The 24771-nt window shown below is 47.6% G+C and overlaps 1 protein-coding gene across 4 annotated transcripts in view; it reads right to left on the bottom strand.

Annotated features, from left to right (window-relative positions):
- PHLPP2 (PH domain and leucine rich repeat protein phosphatase 2) overlaps positions 1 to 24771 on the bottom strand; it is a 157649-nt gene that overhangs the window by 40766 nt on the left and 92112 nt on the right. For all 4 annotated transcript variants that reach the window (XM_043494744.1, XM_038367803.2, XM_043494746.1 and 1 more), the window contains 3 exons: positions 22383 to 22478; positions 14360 to 14515; positions 13278 to 13478 (listed from right to left, as the gene is read on the bottom strand). In XM_043494744.1, coding sequence (XP_043350679.1) covers positions 13278 to 13478; positions 14360 to 14515; positions 22383 to 22478 — 453 coding nt within the window. The remainder of the gene's footprint in view (positions 1 to 13277; positions 13479 to 14359; positions 14516 to 22382; positions 22479 to 24771) is intronic.

Here is a 24771-nt window from a genome sequence, read left to right as displayed (position 1 = left end):
CGGCGGGCCTGGGGTAGTGGGTGGGCGGGGCGTGCCCTCGTGCAGGACCCGGTCGAGATAAACCCGAGCAGCGGGCGGCAAAGCGGCCTTCACCTCCTGAAGTATGCCTCGGGGTGTACAAGGTCTGGAAAGCCCCATGCGCTGAGCGAAGGTTAGGGGATCCAGCCAATCTCCCCGGTCATAGTCCAGGAGATCTCCGACTCTTGTGACCTCTTCCAGGACCAACCTCTGGCGCACCGAGCGGGACTCCGCCACCTGCAAACGGAGCTGGGGGTTGTGTAGCAGGGGCTCCGCGAGGAGATCTGCCCCCTCGGTGGCTGCCACGGACCTGGTCGTTGTAAAGAGTTTCCAGGTCCGGAGGAGGTCCTGGTAGAAGACCGGCAGCCCGGAGAAGTCTCGCGGAAGACCTCTCGGATGGAGATAAAGGAGCTGCCGGTCGTATCGGAGCCCTCGGAAGCGGCGCAGGAAGGCGTGCGCCAGTATGCTCCACGCCGGACTACCTGCACCATAAAGGAGCCTCTGCAGGGTCTGGAGGCGGAAGACATGGACCTGAGTAAGCAGACATTTGAGGCCCTGCCCTCCCTCCTCCACAGGTAGATGGAGAACCCCTGCAGGGACCCAGTGCAGTCCTGACCAAAAGAACTCCAGAATCGATGTCCGCAGGTTGGTCAGGAAAGCCGGGGCCGGGACCAGGGTGTTGAGACGGTACCAAAGCATGGACAGGACTAGTTGATTAAGCACTAACGCTCTCCCTCGAAGGGAGAGGCACCGGAGTAGTCCTGTCCATTTCCGGAGCCGCTCTATCACCCCGCCCTCTAAATTCTGCCAGTTCTCCGGGTCCTGGACCATGAGAAGCACGTCATCAGCGTACGCCGACAGGACCAGCCGCAGCTCCGGCTCCCTCAGCACCAACCCTGTCAATCTCCTTCGGAGGAGACAGAGGAAGGGCTCGATCGCCAGAGCGTACAGCTGGCCTGAGAGGGGGCACCCCTGCCGTACTCCTCGCCCGAAGTTGACCGGTTCGGTCAGGGTCCAGTTGAGCCTTACCAGACACTCTGCGGAAGCGTACAGCACCCGGAGAAAGTTCACAAACCTGGGTCCGAAGCCAAACGCCTGCAGAGTGCTCAGGAGATACCCGTAATCCATCCTGTCGAACGCCTTCTCCTGATCTAAGGACAGGAGGGCGAACGACAGACCATCCCTACACCCAAGTTCCAATAGGTCCCGGACCAGATATAGGTTGTCGAAGATGCTGCGGCCCGGGACGGTGTAGGTCTGGTCTGGGTGGACCACGTCCGCCAGCACGGACCCTAGCCTCAGGGAAATGGCTTTTGCCACGATTTTGTAGTCCGTGCTGAGGAGCGAGACGGGACGCCAATTTCGTAAATCGCGGAGGTCCCCCTTCTTCGGCAATAAGGAGAGCACGGCTCGCCTGCACGAAAGAGGGAGGACCCCGCTCTGCAAAGACTCGGCCCAGACGGTGACTAGGTCTGGGCCCAGGACGTCCCAGAACACGCGGTAGAACTCCACGGTCAGCCCGTCCATGCCCGGAGATTTATTGGTGGGCATGCGACGGAGGGCTTCCGAGAACTCGGCCAGAGTGAGAGGCAGCTCTAGCCGGTCTCGGTCGCCCACGCTGACCGTCGGGAGCTCCTCTCACAGCACTCTGCAAGCGTTAGGATCGGTCGGCTCCGGGGAGAAAAGGCTTGCGTAGAAGGCTCTCGACCTCTCGCACATCTCCACCGGATCCGTGAGGGGGGTGCCATCTTCTGCCAGTAGGCAGATGATATGTTTCTTAGCCCCCCTCTTTTTTTCCAGGGCGTAGAAGAAGCGGGAGCCGCAATCCATCTCCCGAAGGAGACGGATGCGGGATCGAACAAAGGCACCCCGGGCCCGATGGTCCTCGAGGCTCCGGAGCTCCTCCCGCTTCTCCCGGCACGCTCCGCAGAGGGGTGGATCCTCGGGGCTGGCGGCCAGACGCCTCTCCAGCTCTAAGACCTCCCGTTCCAACTGCTCTATCGCTGCATCCCTCCGTCGGCTGGTGCCCCGGGTGTAGTCACGGCAGAAGAGCCGGGCGCGCACCTTCCCTACGTCCCACCACCGCCGTGCCGAGGGAAAGGCACGCCGCTGCCCTCGCCAGGCCAGCCAGAACTCCCGGAAGGACGCCACGAAGCCCGCATCCTCCAGCAAGCTGTTGTTAAAATGCCAATAGGCCGGCCCCGGCCTCTCCGCGCAGAGGGAGGCTGTCACGGTGGCTATGTGATGGTCAGAAAAAGGGGCCGGCCGGATGCTGGAGGAGTGGGCTCGTGTAAGATGAAAGCGTGATAAATAAATGCGGTCCAACCGGGAGTGGCGCGACCGATGGGCCTCCACCCGGACAAAGGTGAACGTGGAAGTGTCATCCGGATGGTGGTCACGCCAGACGTCCACCAGGGAGTGGTGTTCGACTATCTCCTGGAGGACGGCGACCGGGCTCTGCTCGGTTCCCGAGCGGTCCCGTTCCTCAAGGGTGATGTTAAAGTCCCCTCCCAGGACCAGGCACTCCTGAGGATCCAAGGTGCCGAGGAAGGCGGATGCCTGCTGATAGAATTGCAGCCGCTCCGGGCTCGCTGCTGGGGCATAGATGTTGACGAGGTTGACTACGAGCCCCTCCATTTGGACCCGGAGGTGCAGCAGGCGACCCGGCACAGCCTCGGCGACCCCCAGCACCTCGGGCCGTAGGTCGGGGGAGAACAGGGTCGCCACTCCACCCGTATGAACTGTGAGGTGGCTAAAGTAGACCCTGTCCCCCCAATCCAGCCGCCAGCTGTCTTCGGCGGTCGGATCCGTATGGGTCTCCTGCAGAAAAACCACAGAGTACCTCCCCTCTCGAAGGAAGGAGAGCACCTGGCTGCTCTGCAGATCTCCTCGATCGGGACCTCTTCCAGGAACGCCGTGGAAGTTGCTGCGCCCTGGTCAAGTGGGCTGTGACCGCCAGGGCCGGAACACCTGTGAGCTCATAGCACGCCCAGATGCCGCTTGTAATCCAAGATGAAATCCGCTGCGCTGACACAGGGAGGCCTTTCATTTTCTCGACTAAAGCCACAAACAGCTGCGTGGATTTGCAAAAGGGCTTGGTGCGCTCCAAATAGAACACCAGCACTCGACGCACATCCAGGGTGTGTAAGCTGTGGTGACTCGGGTCCGTATGGGGTTTCGGGAAGAACATCAGCAGACAGATGTCCTGGCCCAAATGGAATTGGGAGACCACCTTAGGGAAGAACTTGGGGTGTGGTCAGAGCTGCATCTTGTCCTTGTGAAATACTGTATACGGTGGCTCAGAGGTGAGGGCCCTCAGTTCGGACACCCTTCTCGCTGAGGTAATGGCAACCAGAAATGCCACCTTCCAGGAAAGGTGGAGGAGAGAACAGGAAGCGAGGGGCTCGAAAGGGGGTCCCATGAGTTTAGAGAGGACCAGGTTAAGGTTCCATGGAGGGACTGGGAGGTGTGAGTACGGAAAATTTATGGTGTTTTTAATATAGAAAAAGGGGAAGAGTCAAGGGAGACTACACCAAATATGAGCCCCAGGAGGATACAGGATGGGTTGAAGAAGATTGTAAGGGAAAATAGGAATGGAAAGAACTTGCAGCCAGAGGGAACAGGGGAGAGACTGGAGAATAGCACTGTCACCAGGAAGAGGCAGGTCTATGTGATCGGGGACTCTTAATTGAGAAGAATAGACAGGCCTGTAACTAGAGCTGATCCTGAGAATAGAAGGGTGTGCTGTCTTCCGGGTGCTAAGATACGGGATGTAGACCTGAGGTTGAAAAGGATCCTAAAGGGAGCGGGAAAGAATCCCCTAATTATCCTTCATGTCGGAACAAATGATACAGCTAGATTCTCGCTGGAAAGTATTAAGGGAGACTATGCTAGGCTGGGGAAGACGCTTAAGGAAATTGAGGCTCAGGTGATCTTTAGCGGGATCCTTCCTGTTCCTAGAGAAGGGCAACAAAGGTCTGACAAGATTATGACTGTCAACAGATGGCTTAGGCAGTGGTGCTATAAGGAGGGCTTTGGGATGTATGGCCACTGGGAGGCATTCACGGACAGAGGTCAGTTCTCTCGGGATGGACTTCATCTGAGTAGGGAAGGAAATAGACTTCTAGGATCGAGGCTGGCACAACTGATAAAGAGAGCTTTAAACTAGGAATTGGGGGGAGATGTCCAGAAAATCTCCACGCCAGATTTTAGCATTGAGAGGGAAGAAGATGAAGTAAGAATGGATACAGTCGTGGGTAGGAGAATGTATATAAGGAGTGAGGGCAGTGTGGATACTAGTCTAATAGGTTATACTGGCTGTAGAATGACTGTGCCTAATAGGGTACAAAATGTGAGCGAGGCCAAACAGCAAAAATTAAGATGTTTATACACCAATGCGAGGAGTCTAGGTAACAAAATGGAGGAACTAGAGCTACTGGTGCAGGAAGTGAAACCAGATATTATAGGGATAACAGAAACATGGTGGAATAGTAGTCATGACTGGACTACAGGTATTGAAGGGTATGTGCTGTTTAGGAAAGACAGAAACAAAGGTAAAAGGGGGTGGAGTAGCATTGTATATCAATGATGAGGTAGAATGTAAAGAAATAAGAAGCGATGCAATGGATAAGACAGAGTCTGTCTGGGCAAAAATTACATTGGGGAAGAAAACTAGTAAAGCCTCTCCTACGATAGTGCTTGGGGTGTGCTATAGACCTCCGGGATCTAATTTGGATATGGATAAAGCCCTTTTTAATGTCTTTAATAAAGTAAATACTAATGGAAACTGCATGATCATGGGAGACTTTAACTTCCCAGATAGAAAAGGAGTACCCGTGGCACCTTAGAGACTAACAAATTTATTAGAGCATAAGCTTTCATGAGCTACAGCTCACTTCATCGGATGCATTTGGTGGAAAAAGCAGATGCATCCGATGAAGTGAGCTGTAGCTCACGAAAGCTTATGCTCTAATAAATTTGTTAGTCTCTAAGGTGCCACGGGTAGTCCTTTTCTTTTTGCAAATACAGACTAACACAGCTGCTACTCTGAAACTTCCCAGATATAGCCTGGAGGACCAATGCTAGTAATAATAATAGGGCTCAGATTTTCCTAGATGCAATAGCTGATGGATTCCTTCATCAAGTAGTTGCTGAACCGACTAGAGGGGATGCCATTTTAGATTTAATTTTGGTGAGTAGCGAGGACCTCATAGAAGAAATGGTTGTAGGGGACAATCTTGGCTCAAATGATCATGAGCTAATTCAGTTCAAACTAAATGGAAGGATTAACAAAAATAAATCTGCAACTAGGGTTTTTGATTTCAAAAGGGCTGACTTTCAAAAATTAAGGAAATTAGTTAGGGAAGTGGATTGGACTGAAGAACTTATGGATCTAAAGGTAGAGGAGGCCTGGGATTACTTTAAATCAAAACTGCAGAAGCTATCGGAAGCCTGTATCCCAAGAAAGGGGAAAAAATTCATAGGAAGGAGTTGAAGACCAAGCTGGATGAGCAAGCATCTTAGAGAGGTGATTAAGAAGAAGCAGAAAGCATACAGGGAGTGGAAGATGGGAGGGATCAGCAAGGAAAGCTACCTAATTGAGGTCAGAACATGTAGGGATCAAGTGAGACAGGCTAAAAGTCGAGTAGAGTTGGACCTTGCAAAGGGAATTAAAACCAATAGTAAAAGGTTCTATAGCCATATAAATAAGAAGAAAACTAAAAAGGAAGAAGTGGGGCCGCTTAACACTGAGGATGGAGTGGAGGTTAAAGATAATCTAGGCATGGCCCAATACCTAAACAAATACTTTGCCTCAGTCTTTAATAAGGCTAAAGAGGATCTTGGGGATAATGGTAGTATGACAAATGGGAAGGAGGATATAGAGGTAGATATTACCATATCAGAGGTAGAAGCGAAACTGAAACAGCTTAATGGGACTAAATCGGGGGGCCCAGATAATCTTCATCCAAGAATATTAAAGGAATTGACACCTGAAATTGCAAGCCCATTAGCAAGAATTTTTAATGAATCTGTAAACTCAGGAATAGTACCGAATGATTGGAGAATTGCTAATATAGTTCCTATTTTTAAGAAAGGAAAAAAAAGTGATCCAGGTAACTATAGGCCAGTTAGTTTGACATCTGTAGTATGCAAGGTCCTGGAAAAAATTTTGAAGGAGAAATTAGTTAAGGACATTGAAGTCAATGGTAAATGGGACAAAATACAACATGGTTTTACAAAAGGTAGATCGTGCCAAACCAACCTAATCTCCTTTTTTGAAAAAGTAACAGATTTTTTAGATAAAGAAAATGCAGTGGATCTAATTTACCTAGATTTCAGTAAGGCATTTGATACTGTGCCACATGGGGAATTATTAGTTAAATTGGAGAAGATGGGGATCAATATGAACATCAAAAGGTGGATAAGGAATTGGTTAAAGGGGAGACTGCAACGGGTCCTACTGAAAGGCGAACTGTCAGGTTGGAGGGAGGTTACCAGTGGAGTTCCTCAGGGATCGGTTTTGGGACCAATCTTATTTAATCTTTTTATGACTGACTTTGGCACAAAAAGTGGGAGTGTGCTAATAAAGTTTGCAGATGATACAAAGCTGGGAGGTATCGCCAATTTGGAGAAGGATCGGGATATTATACAGGAGGATCTGGATTACCTTGTAAACTGGAGTAATAGTAATAGGATGAAATTTAATAGTGAGAAGTGTAAGGTTATGCATTTAGGGATTAATAACAAGAATTTTAGCTATAAGTTGGGGACGCATCAATTAGAAGTAACGGAAGAGGAGAAGGACCTTGGAGTATTGGTTGATCGTAGGATGACTATGAGCTGCCAATGTGATATGGCTGTGAAAAAAGCTAATGCAGTTTTGGGATGCATCAGGAGAGGCATTTCCAGTAGGGATAAGGAGGTTTTAGTACCGTTATACAAGGCACTGGTGAGACCTCACCTAGAATACTGTGTGCAGTTCTGGTCTCCCATGTTTAAAAAGGATGAATTCAAACTGGAGCAGGTACAGAGAAGGGCTACTAGGATGATCCGAGGAATGGAAAACTTGTCTTATGAAAAGAGACTTAAGGAGCTTGGCTTGTTTAGCCTAACTAAAAGAAGGTTGAGGGGAGATATGATTGCTCTCTATAAATATATCAGAGGGATAAATACAGGAGAGGGAGAGGAATTATTTCAGCTCAGCACCAATGTGGACACAAGAACAAATGGGTATAAACTGGCCACCAGGAAGTTTAGACTTGAAATCAGACGAAGATTTTTAACCATCAGAGGAGTGAAGTTTTGGAATAGCCTTCCAAGGGAAGCAGTGGGGGCAAAAGATCTATCTGGCTTTAAGATTCTACTTGATAAGTTTATGGAGGAGATGGTATGATGGGATAATGGGACTTTGGTAAGTAATTGATCTTTAAATATTCAGGGTAAATAGGCCAAATCCCCTGAGATGGGATATTAGATGGATGGGATCTGAGTTACTATAGAAAATTCTTTCCTGGGTATCTGGCTGGTGAATCTTGCCCATATGTTCAGGGTTTAGCTGATTGCCATATTTGGGGTCGGGAAGGAATTTTCCTCCAGGGCAGATTGGAGAGGCCCTGGAGGTTTTTCGCCTTCCTCTGTAGCATGGGGCATGGTTGACTTGAGGGAGGCTTCTCTGCTCCTTGAAGTCTTTGAACCATGATTTAAGGACTTCAATAGCTCAGACATGGGTGAGGTTTTTCATAGGAGTGGGTGGGTGAGATTCTGTGGCCTGCGCTGTGCAGGAGGTCGGACTAGATGATCAGAATGGTCCCTTCTGACCTTAGTATCTATGAATCTATGAATCCTGGATGGAAGGCAGAGATGGCCACCAGATGTACTCTGAGTGAGGACGGGGCTAGCCCTTGCTGCTTGAGGTGCAGGAGGTACTCCAGGATGGCCTGCACCAGGGCCTGGCACAGCCACACCTGTCAGGGTTCATACCAACACGAGAACCTTTTCCACTTGGCCATATAGGTCGCCCTGGTAGAGGGCTTTCTACTGCCAAGCAGAATCTGCTGCATGGGAAGGGAGCACTGGCTCTCCAGGGCGTTTAGCCACAGAGCCTCCAAGCTGTCAGGTGCAATGACTGGAGGTCGGGGTGGAGAAGCCGCCCGCCATCCTGCGTAATGAGGTCCCGGTGTAGGGACAGGACTATTGGGGCCTACACTGACAACTCTAGGAGTGATGTGTACCAGTGCTGGCGGGCCCAGGCTGGGGCGATGAGGATCACTACCGTCCTGTCCCTGCATACCTTGAGTAGGACCTTGTGTACCAAGGGGAGGGGGGGAAGGCATACATCAAGCCCCCTCTCCATGGGATCGCAAACACTTCCACGAGCGAGCCTGGGCTGAGGCCCTGGAACTAGCAGAACCACGGGCACTGGCCGTTGGCCCTGGTGGCAAACAGGTCTACCTAGGGAAACCCCCACCTGCAGAAGAGCGAAAGCACGACATCCGCTCTGAGCGTCCACTCGTGCATGCGGTATGACCTGCTGAGGGACTCCGCCAGCTCGTTCCTCACGCCCGGGAGATAAGACGCCTTGAGGTGAATTGCATGGGCTATGCAAAGGTCCCAGAGGAGGAGAGCCTCACGACAGAGTGGCGAGGAATGGACCCCGCCCTGTTTGTTTATATAAAACATCAGCAGTAGTGTTGTCTGTCCGAACTGTCACGCTGTGACCCCTTAGAGTGGCGTGAAAGGTCTGGCAGGTGAGATGAACCGCCCTGAGCTGCTTCACATTGATATGGAGTGACCGCTCTGCTCCCGACTATAACCACTGCATCACGAAGTCCCCCAGGTGAGCCCCCGATCCGTGGTCTGAGGCGTCTGTCACCAGCGTCAGGTCCGGCTGTGGGGCGGCGAAGGGGATGCCTTCGCAAACCATGGGCTGGGACTGCCACCAGCACAGGGATTCCAGGCACATCCCTTGGGGCTGTCACTACCAAGTCCAGGGGGTCCCTGCCTGGGCAGTACACCCGAGCGAGCCACGCCTGCAGAGTCCTGAGTCTCAGTCTGGCATGCCTGACCACGTGTGTGCATGCCGTCATGTGACTCAGCAGCCCCAGGCAGCACCTGGCCGTTGTCATTGGAGACTGGTGCAGGGAGGCCACTGCTTGCTGGATAGCCTGGAATCAGGATACTGGAAGGCTTGCTCTGGCCTGCACCGCATCCAGGACCGCCCCTATGAATTCTACTCTCTGCGTGGATACGAGCATGGATGTGGGGATGTTGACCAGGAGCCCCAGCTCGCGGAACAATCTCAGGGCCACCTCCACATGGCCCGGCACTTCCACCTCAGATCACCCACCAGGAGTAAGTCATCAAGGTATGGGTACACCTGGATTCTCTGCCTCTGTAAGAAGGCCGCCACCACTGCCAGGCATTTTGTGAACACCTCTGGGGCTGCAGCTAGACCGAATGGGAGAACTGCAAACTGGTAATGTCCTTGGCCCACGGTGAAGCGTAGGAACCGCCGATATGCTGGGTGGATGGCGATATGAAAGTACGCGTCCTTCATGTCGAGGGCAGCGTACCAGTCCCCCGGATCCAGGGAAGGGATGATGGTGCCCAGAGAGACCATGTGGAACCGGGCCTTGACCAGGAATTTGTTGAACCCGCGCAGGTCTAGGATGGGGCAAAGGCCCCCTTTCGCCTTGGGGATGAGGAAATACCGGGAGTAGAACCCCTTCCCCCTTAGGCTGTTTGTCACTGCCTCTACTGCCCCCGTCTCTAGCAGCGAGCGGACTTCCTTCTCTAGGAGATGCTCATGAGAGGGGTCCCTGAAGAGGGATGGGGAAGGGAGGTGGGAGGGAGGAGAACTGCAGCAAGTACCCGTTCTGCACCGTGCGTAAGACCCAACGATCTGACGGAATGTTGGACCATGCATGGGAGAAACGGGACAGGCAGTTCAGGAAACAAAGGGACGGGTCCAGTGACTGGTCTGGTAAGCTGTCCTCAAGCGCACCTTCAAAAGCCTGGCTTAGTGCCCGCTTGGGGTTTGTGCTGGCCTTGGTTCTGGCCTGGTGCATTATTGTTACTTTTGTTGTTGTTCTGCCGCCTGTTATCCCTGCCTCGCCTACGGTAAGGCTCATGCCTATGGTGAGGCTGGTACTGGCGTTGAGCGGGAGGCTGCAGCTTAAAGGGCTTCCTCTGGGTCGCTGGGGTGTGCATACCCAGCGACTTAAGCATAGCCCACAAGTCCTTAAGGCTGTGCAGCCTCGTGTCTATCTGATCCAAGAAGAGCCCAGACCCTTCGAAGGGGAGGTCCTGGAGTGTATTCTGGACTTTGGGCGGCAGGCCTGACTCCTGGAGCCACGCCAAGCGCCTCATGACCACCCCGATACGATTGTTCTAGCCTCCACGTCTGCTGAATCCAGGGAGGTCTTGGCTACTGCCTTGCCCTCGTCCACCAGGGCCGTGAACTCTTGTTGGGAACCTTGCAGGAGGTTGTCCTTAAATTTTCCCACCGCCACCCAGGAGTTGAAATTGTGCCTGTTGAGGATGGCCTGCTGGTTCGCAATCCTTGACTGAAGGGCCCCAGATGAGTACACCTTTCTGCCAAAAAGGTCCAGACGTTTAGCCTCCTTGGCTTAAGGTGCCGGGGCCTGCTGTCCATGGCACTCCCTTTCGTTCATCGCCGAGACCACTAGGGAGCATGGACTCAGGTGGCAGAACAGGAACTCATAGCCCTTAGATGGGGCAAAGTATTTACACTGGAGGCCGGGGTCTGCCATATGGTCTTATAGTTGGACTAAATGGTCTTAATGAGCGGGAGCGCTATTCTGGATTGAACTTCGGGGCTCAAAATGTCCACCATGAGGTCCTCCTGCTCAATTGTCTCCTTGGCCTGCAACCCCAAGTTCTGAGCGACTCTGCGCAGCAACTCCTGGTGGGCTCTATGCTCTATCAGTGGAGGGCCGGACACCACTGTACCCACCACCGCCTCATCCAGGGATAATGAGGAGGTTAGCTGCTGCTCGACCCTCTCTGGCTGGTCCTCCTGCTCCCCTTCTCCCGTGGGAGGGGCCTCCGACTTGGGCCAGGGCAGGAGTCTATGGGACGGCACCGGACGTGGTGCCTATCTCTCCGGTTTATCCTGGGGGCCTGGATACTGTAGCCTCTGGCACCGCCTGGAGTTGGTGCAGGGATCGGGACCACTGCACCGAGTAACTTGCCCTGGACGGGGCCCCTTGACCCTCATGATAGGCCTAGGGGATCTAGAAAGGCCAATGGCCTGGTGGCCCCCATTGGGGTTGCCAGCCCACCTGAGGGTCCCTGCTGTCCGGGGCCTGTGGGTAGCTATAGCGGCCGGAGTCAGCGCCGGACTGCAGTGATGCTGATTGTGAAGGCCACGGTGGTGCCAACGATCTGCATCGGCGTGAGAATGAGTGGCTCCTGGCTGAGTGGGAGCAGTACCAGTATCCCCGGAACTGGGACCAGGATCTGGACCGGGACCTGGATCTGGACCAGGACTGGTGCTGGCATTCCCTGGACCAAGACCGTCTGCGGGAGTCCTCTGGCGAGGGCTGTCTCAACTCCTCCCTGTGCCAGTCTCTGGGTGGTGCCGGAAAGCGGTGTGCCCTTTTCGGTGCTTCCTCACGCCGACCCACTCCCAGTGCTGCGACCTCCTTCTGGGTCACCGGTAACTGAGTCTGCAGAGCCGGAGCTCGACCAGGATCAACTCCAGAAGCAGTGCCGGGATGGTGTCCTCAAGCGGCACACCATTGCCAGCTTACCCCTCGACAGCACCTGTGGCATGGGTGCTGGAGGGTTCTCCCTATGCGGGAGGGGGCTTGCTGCCGACAGCTCGATGAGGTCCTTTGCAGCCTCAAAGGTGCCAGGCGTGGAGGGCTGATCCGTTATGCCCTCAAGCCCATCATCTGCACTGAGCTCACTTAGGTCTGGGCTCGGTGGGGCTTGTGCTGCCGGGACCGCTGGTGTCAGCGCCGGCACCGCGGTCTTCCTGCTCTTATCAGTGCTCAGGGCCTTGGGAGGCACCAGCCTCCTGTGCGGGGAACGACCGTGCCTTCCTTTCGGCTGCGCCGGGGGCCGCACCGGGGAGGATGAGCGGTGCCAGGGCCTACTCTGGCGCTCCGGGGCCAACAGTTTACGGTGTTTAGCTGTGCCGGGTCTGTCAGCAGCTCCAGAGCACTATGCACCGAGGAAGCTTGAGCCGGCATTGGGCACTCCGGGCCCGGTGGCTGCAATGCGGCCTCCATCAACAGCTGCTCTGAAAAGGCTAAGGGACTGCTCTTCTATGAGAGAGAGAGAGAGGTTGTTCCAACGCCACCTCAGACAGTAAGAAGGAACTGGAGGGGGTCAGGCCTGCTGGGGTATATATGCACGGAGCAGTGGTGCCACTTGTGGGGACCCCGCTGGGAGCCGCTAAGGGAAAAAGTTTCCAATGCTTGTGCACGCAGCGCATGCACACCTAATGTGGAATGGACGTGAACAAGCACTTGAAGAAGAATAGAAGCTTAAGAAGTGATTTGATCACTGTCTAGAAGTACTTACAGGGGGTAAGATTTCTGATGCTATATGGCTCTTTAACAGACAAAGGCATTATAAAATCCAATGGCTGGAAGTTGACTCTAAACAGACTCAGACTTGTTATAAGTCACTTTTCTTCTTTTAAGGGAGGGCCATTAACCATTGAAACAACTTACCAAAGGATGTGGTGGATTCTCAGTCACCTGAAGTCTTTAAATCAAAAGTGGGTACCTTTCTAAGAGAGATGCTCTTGTTCAACCACAAATTATGAACTTAATGTAGGAATCAACAGATAAAATTATATGGCCTGAGGTATGTAGAATATCAGACTAAATTATCAGAACGGCCTTCCAACCTGAAAATCTATGACTGTATGAACAGCATAATTCAACAGCCTTTACAGTGCTGTAAAGTGCACTGCCCACTGCTATTAGCAATGCAGCCACCCCAGGCTCAGCCAGCCATACACCCCCACCTCCACCACATTCGGCAAGTACTAGGAGTACAGGAACCACAGCAGCCAGCACTATCCTGAGGGATACTGATGGATGCTTGGGAGGAAGTGAATCTTGAGTCACATATCAAAGGCACAGCATCTCACCATGACATCGATAAGCTCCTACCAGTTCCCAATGAGGGAAGGAAACCCACTCACTCTAACCCAGCTGAGTCAACTGAGTCTAGCCCTGTTAGCTGAGCATTACCTTTCCCCACCTTTTGTGTGCATTTACCTTGCAGGAAAGGTTTGCAGTTGGTTGTTTGCCAGGTGCAGGACCTGTAAGTTTGGGTGTCCCACCAAGTCAGGGATGCACTGATCTGTGAGGTTATTATTGGTCAAGTAAAGTAGCTGCAGCATGCTAAGACTCTCTTCCCCAGTGCAAACAGATGGCAAGGACTCCAGGCTGTTGGCAGATGCATTCAAGTACCTGAGACTAACAACAACGGATTAAGAGACATTAGGTTCCGTTCCATCCCATCCAAACCACTTCACCAGATACGACAGTGATAGAAGCCATATGAGAACCTGAACAGATAGCTATGGCTGCGTTATCATAATGGAAGTCATACCAGATGATTATAATGGTCTCTTCTAGCCTTAAAAACCTATCAATCTAAAAATGACTAGCTATATAGCACTAGAGATGCACATAGTGCATTTCAACGAAAAGGGAGTCCCTGCCCTGAAGAGTTTGCACACTAAGTTGAGAGATAACACAGGGAATGGGTAGAAAAAAGCTGAGTGCAGGAAGCTCTCACAGTCACTTGGGAATATAAAGGTTGTGTTTTACTTTATTTGGGATTATTCCATTCCAGTGAGTATCTCTTCTCTGCCCTTAACACCTTATACTGCACCTATCACAGTGGTATCCAAGTGCCTGTCTGCTTTCTCCTTTGTACCTGAAAAACTTATATACTGGTGTCAAAGAATGAAAACTCCTCAGCGCATTGTGTTCCTATGTGCATATGAATTGTGGTAGAGAAATAACAATAACTACAGGCAACTTCCTTGGTGGGCTGGTGGGTTAGACTACACTCACCTTTCCTGCTATTATACAGAAAACTGATTCCCTCAGCAGCCAACTGGGTGATTTCTCCTCTTGGCACTTGGATTACTGCCTCATAAAACACAAATCTGTCCTATTACCTCTTACTCAACAGGCAATTAAGACCCAGAACCTGGCACCATCAGTCACGCAAACAGCACCATAACCCTTTACAGCTCCAAAAGTGAGACAGCCAGAGGAAACTGATCTTTCACCCAGAGTTAGGTAAAAGCTTCCATCCTAACAAAATGTGTTCTGCTGCCACTTACTTCAGAGCCTTGAAGAAGAACATCTCCGGGAGTTTAGTGATCAGGTTATGCTGGAGATCCAGCACCTCCAGGGGAATGTGTTCCAGCAGAGGTGGAAGACTCTGCACATGGTTGTGCCCCACCATCAACTTCCGAAGACTCAAACTACTCAGGGTCCTAGGAGGACAGAGAGCTTATTGAATTAGTTTGGCTCACCCTTCTTTCAGAGCCCCACAGCAGAAAGCTCCTGGTCTTTAATCCTGTTATTAAACAAAATTAGGGTTGAAGAACATTACATTGCCTGGGTCAGTGAATTTTAAACAATGCAAAGAGTGAGAAGCATGAGTGATCAGGCAAGCCCCTACCTCTGTGTACACATATGTATGTGAGTGCCCCTGCAGTTCTATCCAAGCTATTGTACATGTATCCAGAGATCCCTGATTTGTGCTGTAGGCATGAATATATGGATACACTGTGAGCATACTTCACAATGTAGGATGAAGGAAGAATAGAACAGCAAAGGATGGACTAGAATTTAGTGACTTCCTCCTTCTGACAGAAGAGACTATTCTCAATGCTGACAAAGTGATTCTGGGCTTGAACTGCGCTGGATCAACAACCCAGTGTGGTTTTGAGGCTGCCATCATATTCTCCAGAATCTCCACTTTTCTTTAAAAAACAACCCAGTCTCTAATCCTAATGACTGCAAAGATAATTTCGGAAAGCTGAGCTGAGTGTAACCACTACAGTGACGTCTACCTGAGTCTGCAGACAGATCGAAATAACAACAAACAGGTATAAACTGCCCCATTAATTTCAGTGAGATAACTCAGTTAACAGCACTGACACTGGCATCTATTTCATGACAACATGTAGGAAAGGAAGAGATCATCATGCTAGGGAGCTCTGAAAGCCACTGCAGGTAACAGCTTATTTGGGAACTACCAATGAATGGTGCTGAGGAGATATCAGCATCATTTTTTCTCTGCTCCAAGGATGAAGATGTAACCGCCAATTCTCCTCATACAGCACTTGCTCTGGGGTGGGGCACCTTCTCCTCTGGCTTCCAGAAGGAGCCAACAGCAGTTGTTGGTGGCCTACTCCTCCTTTCATCTACTCAGACGAGCCAGGAGGCCTCTGCCCCTGTACTGCTGATGGTGGCCCTCTTCCCTGAGCAGTGACAGGTGTGCAATACCCTCAGGGTTTCAGGAGCCTGGTCTGCTCTATCACTTATTTCCTGGCTCTAGAGGCAGCTGGTCCTCTCTCTGCATCAATTACAGCCAGGGCAGTTCTCCACCTCAGAACTATTGTTTCAAGCCCTCTGCATACTGAGACACGTTACTGCATCAGTTAACTTTGAAAATATGACCCAAGTATTTCTGTGCCACTATGAGGACCAGAAGTATATAATCACAGAAATGTAGGGATGGAAGTCAAGAAGTCATTAGGTCCAGCCTCCTGTGCTGTGTCAGAAACAAGTAAACTCAGATCATCCCGGATATGTGTTTGTCCAACCTGTTCTTAAAAACTTACAATGGGGATTCCAAAACCTCCCTTGGAAGCCTGTTCCAGAGCTTAACTACCCTTTTAATTAACAAGTTTTTCCTAATATCTAACCTAAATCTCCCTTGCTGCAGATTAAGCTCATTACTTCTTGTCCTTTCTCCAGTGGACATGGAGATCAATTGATCACAGTCTTCTTTATAACAGCCCTTAAAATATTTGAAGATTATTGTCAGGTCCCCACTAAGTCTTCTTTTCTCACATTAACCATGCCCAGTTTTTTTTAAGCTTTCCCCATAGGTCAGGTTTTCTAAACCATTTATCATTTCTGATGTTCTCCTCTGGACTCTCTCCAATTTGTCCACATCTTTCCTAAAGTGTGGTGCCCATGGCTGAACTCAATATTTACCAGCGACAAGTAAAGCTGGACAATTAGCTCCTGTATTTTACATACCATACATCCCAAAATAATGTTAGCCTTTTTTGCAACTGCATCACATTATTGACTCATATTCAATCTGTGATCCACTGTAAACCCCAGATCCTTTCCAGAAGTATTACACCCATTTTGTAGTCGTCCATTTGATTTCCCTTCCTAAGTACTTTGCACTTGTCTTTACTGAATATTATCTTGTTGAATTCAGACCAAATTATCCAATTTGTCAAGACTGTTTAGAATTCCAATCTTACCCTCCCAAGTGCTTGCAATCTGTCCTGGCTTGGTGTCATCTGCAAATTTTATAAGCATAATCTCCAGTCCATCATCCAAGTCATTAATGCAAATATTGAACAGTACCAGACCCAGGACAGACTCCTGTAGGACCCCACTAGATACACCCCTCCACTTTAATAGTGAACCATTGATAAATTCTCTGCAAGTACAGTTTTTCAACCAGTTGTACACCCACTTCATAGTAATTTCATCTAGTTAATTTATAAGATTGTCATGTGGGACTATGTCAAAAGACTTACTAAAAATCAAGATATATCATATCTACTGCTTTGTGTTCCCCCTCTCCCAGCCACTTAAGAAGTAACTCTGTCACAGAAGGAAATACGGTTGGTTTGGAATGATTTGTTCTTGAGAAAACCATGCTGGCTATTTCTTATAACCCCATCATTTTCCAGGTACTTAGAAACTGATTGTTTAATAATTTGTTGCAGTATCTTTCCAAGAATTAAAGTTAGGCTCACTGGTCTATAATTCCCCAGGTCCGCTTTGTTCCTCTTTTTAAAGATAGGTTCTATGTTAGCCCTTCTCCAGTCTTCTGGGACCTCATCCATCCTCCAAGAGTTCTTAAAGATAACTGCTAATGGTTAGGGGTAACTAGTGGAATGGAATGGAGAGGGGTAACTAGTGATGTTCCCCAAGGGTCAGTCCTAGGACCAATCCTATTCAACTTATTCATAAATGATCTGGAGAAAGGGGTAAACAGTGAGGTGGCAAAGTTTGCAGATGATACTAAACTGCTCAAGATAGTTAAGACCAAAGCAGACAGTGAAGAACTTCAAAAAGATCTCACAAAACTAAGTGATTGGGCAACAAAATGGCAAATGAAATTTAATGTGGATAAATGTAAAGTAATGCACATTGGAAAAAATAACCCGATCTATACATACAATATGATGGGGGCTAATTTAGCTACAACTAATCCGGAGAAAGATCTTGGAGTCATCGTGGATAGCTCTCTGAAGACATCCACGCAGTGTACAGCGGCAGTCAAAAAAGCAAACAGGATGTTAGGAATCATTAAAAAAGGGATAGAGAATAAGACGGAGAATATCTTATTGCCCTTATATAAATCCATGGTATGCCCACTTCTTGAATACTGCGTACAGATGTGGTCCCCTCATTTCAAAAAAGATATACTGGCATTAGAAAAGGTTCAGAAAAGGGCAACTAAAATGATTAGGGGTTTGGAACGGGTCCCATATGAGGACAGATTAAAGAGGCTAGGACTTTTCAGCTTGGAAAAGAGGAGACTAAAAGGGGATATGATAGAGGTATATAAAATCATGAGTGGTGGGGAGAAAGTGAATAAGGACAAGTTATTTACTTGTTCCCATAATATAAGAACTAGGGGCCACCAAATGAAATTAATGGGCAGCAGGTTTAAAACAAATAAAAGGAAGAAGTTCTTCACACAGCGCACAGTCAACCTGTGGAACTCCTTGCCTGAAGAGGTTGTGAAGGCTAGGACTATAACAGGGTTTAAAAGAGAACTGGATAAATTCATGGAGGCTAAGTCCATTAATGGCTATTGGCCAGGATGGGTAAGGAATAAGGTGTCCCTAGACTCTGTTTGTCAGAGGGTGGAGATGGATGGCAGCAGGAGAGAGATCACTGATCATTACCTGTTAGGTTCACTCCCTCTGGGGCACCTGGCATTGGCCCCTGTCAGTAGACAGGATACTGGGCTGGATGGACCTTTGGTCTGACCCAGTATGGCCATTCTTATGTTCTTAGCATGCTTCAGCCAGCTCCTTAGATTCATAGATACTAAGGTCAGAAGGGACCATTCTGATCATCTAGTCCGATCTCCTGCACAACGCAGGCCACAGAATCTCACCCACCCACTCTACGAAAAACCTCACCTATGTCTGAGCTATTGAAGTCCTCAAATTGTGGTTTAAAGACTTCAAGGAGCAGAGAAGCCTCCCTCAAGTGACCCGTGCCCCATGCTACAGAGGAAGGCGAAAAACCTCCAGGGCCTCTCCAATCTGCCCTGGAGGAAAATTCCTTCCCGACCCCAAATATGGCAATCAGCTAAACCCTGAGCATATGGGCAAGATTCACCAGCCAGATACCCAGGAAAGAATTTTCTATAGTAACTCAGATCCCATCCATCTAATATCCCATCTCAGGGGATTTGGCCTATTTACCCCAAATATTTAAAGATCAATTACTTACCAAAATCCCATTATCCCATCATACCATCTCCTCCATAAACTTATTGAGTAGAATCTTAAAGCCAGATAGATCTTTTGCCCCCACTGCTTCCCTTGGAAGGCTATTCCAAAACTTCACTCCTCTGATGGTTAGAAACCTTCGTCTAATTTCAAGTCTAAACTTCCTGGTGGCCAGTTTATACCCATTTGTTCTTGTGTCCACATTGGTGCTGAGCTGAAATAATTCCTCTCCCTCTCCTGTATTTATCCCTCTGATATATTTATAGAGAGCAATCATATCTCCCCTCAACCTTCTTTTAGTTAGGCTAAACAAGCCAAGCTCCTTAAGTCTCTTTTCATAAGACAAGTTTTCCATTCCTCGGATCATCCTAGTAGCCCTTCTCTGTACCTGCTCCAGTTTGAATTCATCCTTTTTAAACATGGGAGACCAGAACTGCACACAGTATTCTAGGTGAGGTCTCACCAGTGCCTTGTATAATGGTACTAAAACCTCCTTATCCCTACTGGAAATGCCTCTCCTGATGCATCCCAAAACTGCATTAGCTTTTTTCACAGCCATATCACATTGGCAGCTCATAGTTATCCTATGATCCTTATCATCCTTAAGTACCTTGGGTTGAATTAAGTTTCATTTCAATTGAAATGGAAGTTGAGATTCTACCATCATCACATACTCTGGGCACATTGACCCTTGCCATACGTTTATTGTGCCTATAACATAAAGCAGCTCTGCCCAAAAACATACACAGATTTGGAGGACAAAAAATACATTAATCCCAAAATTCTAGCCCCGTTACTTCTTTTTGAGATAAGCCACATCTTTTAGAAAGACATCCAATGTTGATCTAAAGACTTCAAGTGATGGAGAATCCATCACATCCCTTTTTTAGTTGTTTCTGTTAATTTCTCTTTGTTAAAAATTTGCACATTATTTCTACTCTGAATTTGCCTAGCCTCAGTTTCCAGCTACTGGATCTTGTTATACCTTTTTCTACCAAACTAAAGGGCTGTCTACTATCAGAAATCTTTTCCCCCGTAGGGACTATATATAGTGATCAAGTCACCTCTTAACCTAATCTTCAATAAACTACATAGATTGAGGTGGTGTTGTAGGTGTTTTGGTCCCAGAATATTAGAGAGACAAGGTGGGTGAGGTAATATCTTTGATTGGACCAACTTCTGTTGGTGAAAGAGACAAGCGTTTTATTTCACCCTCCTTGTCTCTCTAGATTGAGCTTCTCTTTTGTCTCTGGCTAGGTGTCATATTTTCCAGACCTCAAATCATTCTTGTAACTCTTTTCTGAAGCCTTTCCAATTTGTCAACATCCTTTTTAAAGTGTGGACTCCAGAACTGGATACAGTATCCAGTAATGGTCCCCTCACTGCTTACTCATACTTGATATTTCCCTGATTGTAAATCCAAGGATTTCATTCACTGTCGTAGTTATTGGATTGCATCAGAAGCTCACATTCTACTCGTTTTCATGTAAGTCTTTTCCAAAATCTCTGCTCTTTCAGGATACAGTCCCCCATCTTATAAATGTGACCAACAGCCCTTGTTATGAAGTACAGGACTATGCAAATGGCTGTGTTAAAATACATTCCTCAAATGAGCCCTTTAAACCAAGCAATCGAGGCTGGCATGTACAATTGACCTGTCCCTATCATTATTTACCACTCCACCACTTTTAGTGTCATCTGCAAACTTTACCACCAATGATTTTAAGTTTTCTTCTAGATCACTGATCAAGTTTTTTTAATACCACTGGGCTGAGAATAGATACCTGAGGGATGTCACTAGACACACATCCACTGGATGATGATTCCTCATTTACAACTACTTTTTTCTCTGTATCTGTTGACCAGTTTTTAATACATTTAATATGATTTTGTATAGTGGGTTTTTTTTTAAATCAGAATGTCATGGTTCAAATGCCTTACAAAACTCTAAGTATATTATGTCAACGCAATTACCTTTGTCTGTCAAACTTGTAATCTGATAAAAAATGGTATCAAGTTTGTTTGACAAGAACTATTTTTCATAAGACCATGTTGACTGGCATTAATTATTATACCATAATTTAATTCTTTACTGACTGTATCTCTTATCAGCGTTTTAATGATTTTGCCCAAGTTCATTATCAGGTTAACCAGCCAATCAATAATCTTCTGGGTCATCTTGTTTACCCTTTTTAAATATGGACACAACATTGGCTTTTGCTTTCTCAGTGTTCCCAGATTTGTTAAAAATCAAGCCAAATTTTTCAGAGAGCTCCTAGGACAATTCTTTTAATATTTCTGGGTTCAATATATCTGGCCCTGCAGATTTAAAAATGTTTAACTTCAACAGTTGGTGGTTAACATCTTCCCTAGATACTGATAAAACAGAATGTATTTCATCATCACATTGAGATATGAGAACACATCATCCTGCTTCTTTTCAAATATAGAACGCCTATATTTATTGAATACCTCTGCTTTTTCTGCATCATAGCTGATAGTTTTACAATTCTTGTCAAGTATTAGACCTATATCACTGGTAGGATTTAATTTGTTCCTGACATATTTAAAGAATGCCTTCTTAGTGTCCTTAACCCTACTGGCCATAGATTTTTCACTGATACCTTTAGCTTTCCTTATCAATTGTCTGTATTTCCTAACTGCTGATTTGTACTCATTGCTATCAGCTTCGCTGCTTTTCCATTATTTTTTACTTCCTCTTTCACCTCCTTTCTGAGCCAGGATGTATTGTTATTGGGTTTTTTTAAACTGAAGTAGCCTTCTTTTGTGATTGAAGAATGTGGGGCTTGGGCATCTAACAAACCATTCTTAAATAATTCCCAATTATCATTTGTATTTTTATGTTTAAATATTTCCTCTCACTTAATTTTGCTTGTGACTGATTTTGAACCCCAATGAGATAGAGGCAAGCCTGAGGAGCCAAGAACAGCATGTGTGACCATATTTAATTAGTTGGGGGGGGGAAGGGTTAAGAGCAACTCATAGAAAAGAGGCAACAGTCTAAAATAACCTACACTGGGAGAAGATCCTGGTATTACAGGGCTTTTTTAAGTTAGCTGACAAAGGCACAACAAGATCCAACAGCTGGAAGTTGAAATCAGCAAAATTCTAACTGGAAATAAGGTATACATTTTATTGTTGAGGATAATCAGCCACTGGAATTTTTTCAGAGGACGTGGTAGATTCTCCCGCACTTGAAGCCTTTAAATCAAGCTTGGATTATCTTTCTACAATATACTCTCTAGTTCAACCACAAATTGTTGGGGTAGATGCAGGAATCGCTGGATGAAATTCTCTGGCCTGTGTTATTCAGGAGGTCAAATGAGATGATCATAATGATCCCTTCTGACCTTAAAAATCTATCAGTGTTTTGAACATATGCACAGTCCAGACAGTGTGGCGCCACATATTGGCATCATAAGTGAGCTGTAGCTCACGAAAGCTTATGCTCTAATAAATTTGTTAGTCTCTAAGGTGCCACAAGTACTCCTTTTCTTTATAAGCAAGTGGAACATTGTTGGGGGGTAGAAGAGTACTATCACTCTTTTCCCCCAAGACACACACCCTGGAGGGAGTCCCACCTTTGGCCAAGAAGGAGGTTTGCTATTACCTTGATGGAAGCTCTGTGAGGAGATTGTAGCTCATATCCAAAACCTCAAGTTTCTTTGCTTCACAGGCCCAGTCAGGGATACACAGCAGCTGGTTACTGAGAAGAGGAAATGGAAACCATAAGAGGAGGAAGAGGCAGCAAGATATCAGAATTCTACTGAACCTATAACCCATCATGTAGAGATTTTGCTGGAACACTCCAGTGATTCTCAAATATAAAATAGCACAAGAGATGAACCTAAAGAAAAAGAAACGACAGTGTAGAATCAGTCACACGCACCAGATCTCATTCAAACTCATTTAAAACAAAACCAGTGAGTGTAGGACTGGTAAAGAATGCTGATTCATGGCCATGATGTTTTATCCCACAGCTGTGGCAGGAGCAGGGAAAGCTTCCCTATGCTGGCATGTTGATGCACTTCACCCCAGAGCCTTGAGTGAGAGGAGAGGCCAGATTCCATGGTCCATTCAGTCTTTGGTCTCTCTGCTGAGACCTGCCAAAAAGGGGAAAATTAGCACTGAACAAGAAGGTAGCCTGCCCACTGGGACCTAGGCTAAGATATCTCCCTTTCCCAGATTTTTACATCATGGCCCAATAAACAGCCATTCATAACAGCTTTCAACTTCTACTGACTGAATGCTGAACTAATGATCAAGATCTGAAAGGCTGCCAGTCACCTAGTCATGCCAAGCTGGTTCAACAGGGCTTCTAGTCTTGGAAATATTCATTTTCCTTTCATGCTAGTCTGTTCTGTTATGAGGAGATGCTTCACTCTCTTCACTGCTCTCTTCTCTTTCAAAAGAATAGCTGTGCTGTACCTTTGCCCACAAGATATGAGAAAGGGGCTGAAGAGAGAGTTGTCCCACAGAATAGAATTCAGCAGAGGAACTGCAACCTGCACTCTCTCTCAGAGTACCAACACAGGAAAGCCTGTGTGTTTCAGGAAGCATGCTCAGAAGAATCTTTTGCTCTCACTCCTTTTACCCAGAGGCCTAATCAATCCTAAACTCAGACTGGCATCAGGTTCTACTTTATGTTCATGAAAATCCAGGCAGACTATTTCTATCAAGGAGCTACAGCCATGAACCATAGGTCTCAATCTTACCAAATTAGCCTTGCTAAATCTATTTTCTTTCTATTTTTCTCAGCTGCCTCTATATTAAGGGAAAGTAGAAATTAACAAAATGAGAGAATGTTTTTCTGATAGCATGGGGTGGGGGGAAGTGTCACTTGAGAACTTTGCAGCCTAGATGTGAAACAATTAGAACTGGGCAAAGTCTATGGAGCTAAACTTGCCATAAACCCTAAGAAATTGAGGCAGCCATTAGATTAGATCTTTCAGTAACCAATCCCCCCTCTCCTGAGACAATTTGGCTGAGAGGGGGAACACAGGGTTGTCTGAGCCCTAATCACACCCAGACCTCATATAGGAACTGACATATTCAAAGCACTTTTCAAACAAAATATTTATCCCTTCCCTGGGAAGGGGAACACTTAATATGAAGTACAAAGAGGTTACTTGCATGAATAGTACTCATGTTCTTAAAGGTGTGTAGCCTGTCTTCATATTCCACAGTTGGTGATTTGCATGCCCAATGCTCTTGCGTTAGAAACATTTCTAGTTAGCAGTGTTGGTTGGGGTGGCGTATGTGCCCTTCATATCCTTGTGCATTCTGGTGAGAATATAAAGGGCGGAGTCACCCAACTACATCCAGTTCCTCTGCCATCTTTAGTGGTTTGTGAAGACTCTGCAGTAGCGAGGATGGCAGGTCTGTGATGAAATACATATATAGACTACACATCTCAAAGAACCTCAGTTACTGTATAGGCAAGTAGCCTCTTTTCTTCTTCGAGTGGTAGCCTGTATACATATTCTGCAGCTGATGATTCTCATTGGAGTCAGAAATGAGGAGCTTATGCAAACAGAGACTACAGCACGGTCCTTCTCAAAGTGGATGAGATTCTCCAATTGGACCCGCCAGCACCATATTTCCAGGCTATGTGGAAATACCAGCGGAACTGGTACCGGCAGAAACTGGTCTCTTGCTGAGAGTTCATTTGGCTGCCATATCAGTCATCCATCCACTAAGTGATCAATCAGTATTTTCACACTCACTGGCAAACAGATTCCTGAGGGGAATCTCTATAGTTGTTGGTATATGCCTCATCAAGTCCTGGATGATTTATGGTCTTCTGGAGTAGCCATCACTTGGTGTGATATCAGGGTCTCGTCGAGTGATTACGAAGACAGATTAGCTGGTACCAGCAACTCTGGGTTTTGTGGTTGTAGCATGGGAAAAGGCGGCTGCTGTCTGTGGTTCTGAACTCCAGGTGGGGTTAGTACTGTACTCATGCCTTGGCCAGAGGTGAGTATCCTTCTCTTATACAG

This window comes from Dermochelys coriacea, chromosome 12, assembly GCF_009764565.3.
Source record: "Dermochelys coriacea isolate rDerCor1 chromosome 12, rDerCor1.pri.v4, whole genome shotgun sequence".
NCBI classification, from domain to species: Eukaryota; Metazoa; Chordata; order Testudines; family Dermochelyidae; genus Dermochelys; species Dermochelys coriacea.
Note: the sequence above shows the minus strand (reverse complement) of the source record. Positions and strands in the feature narration are given on the sequence as shown.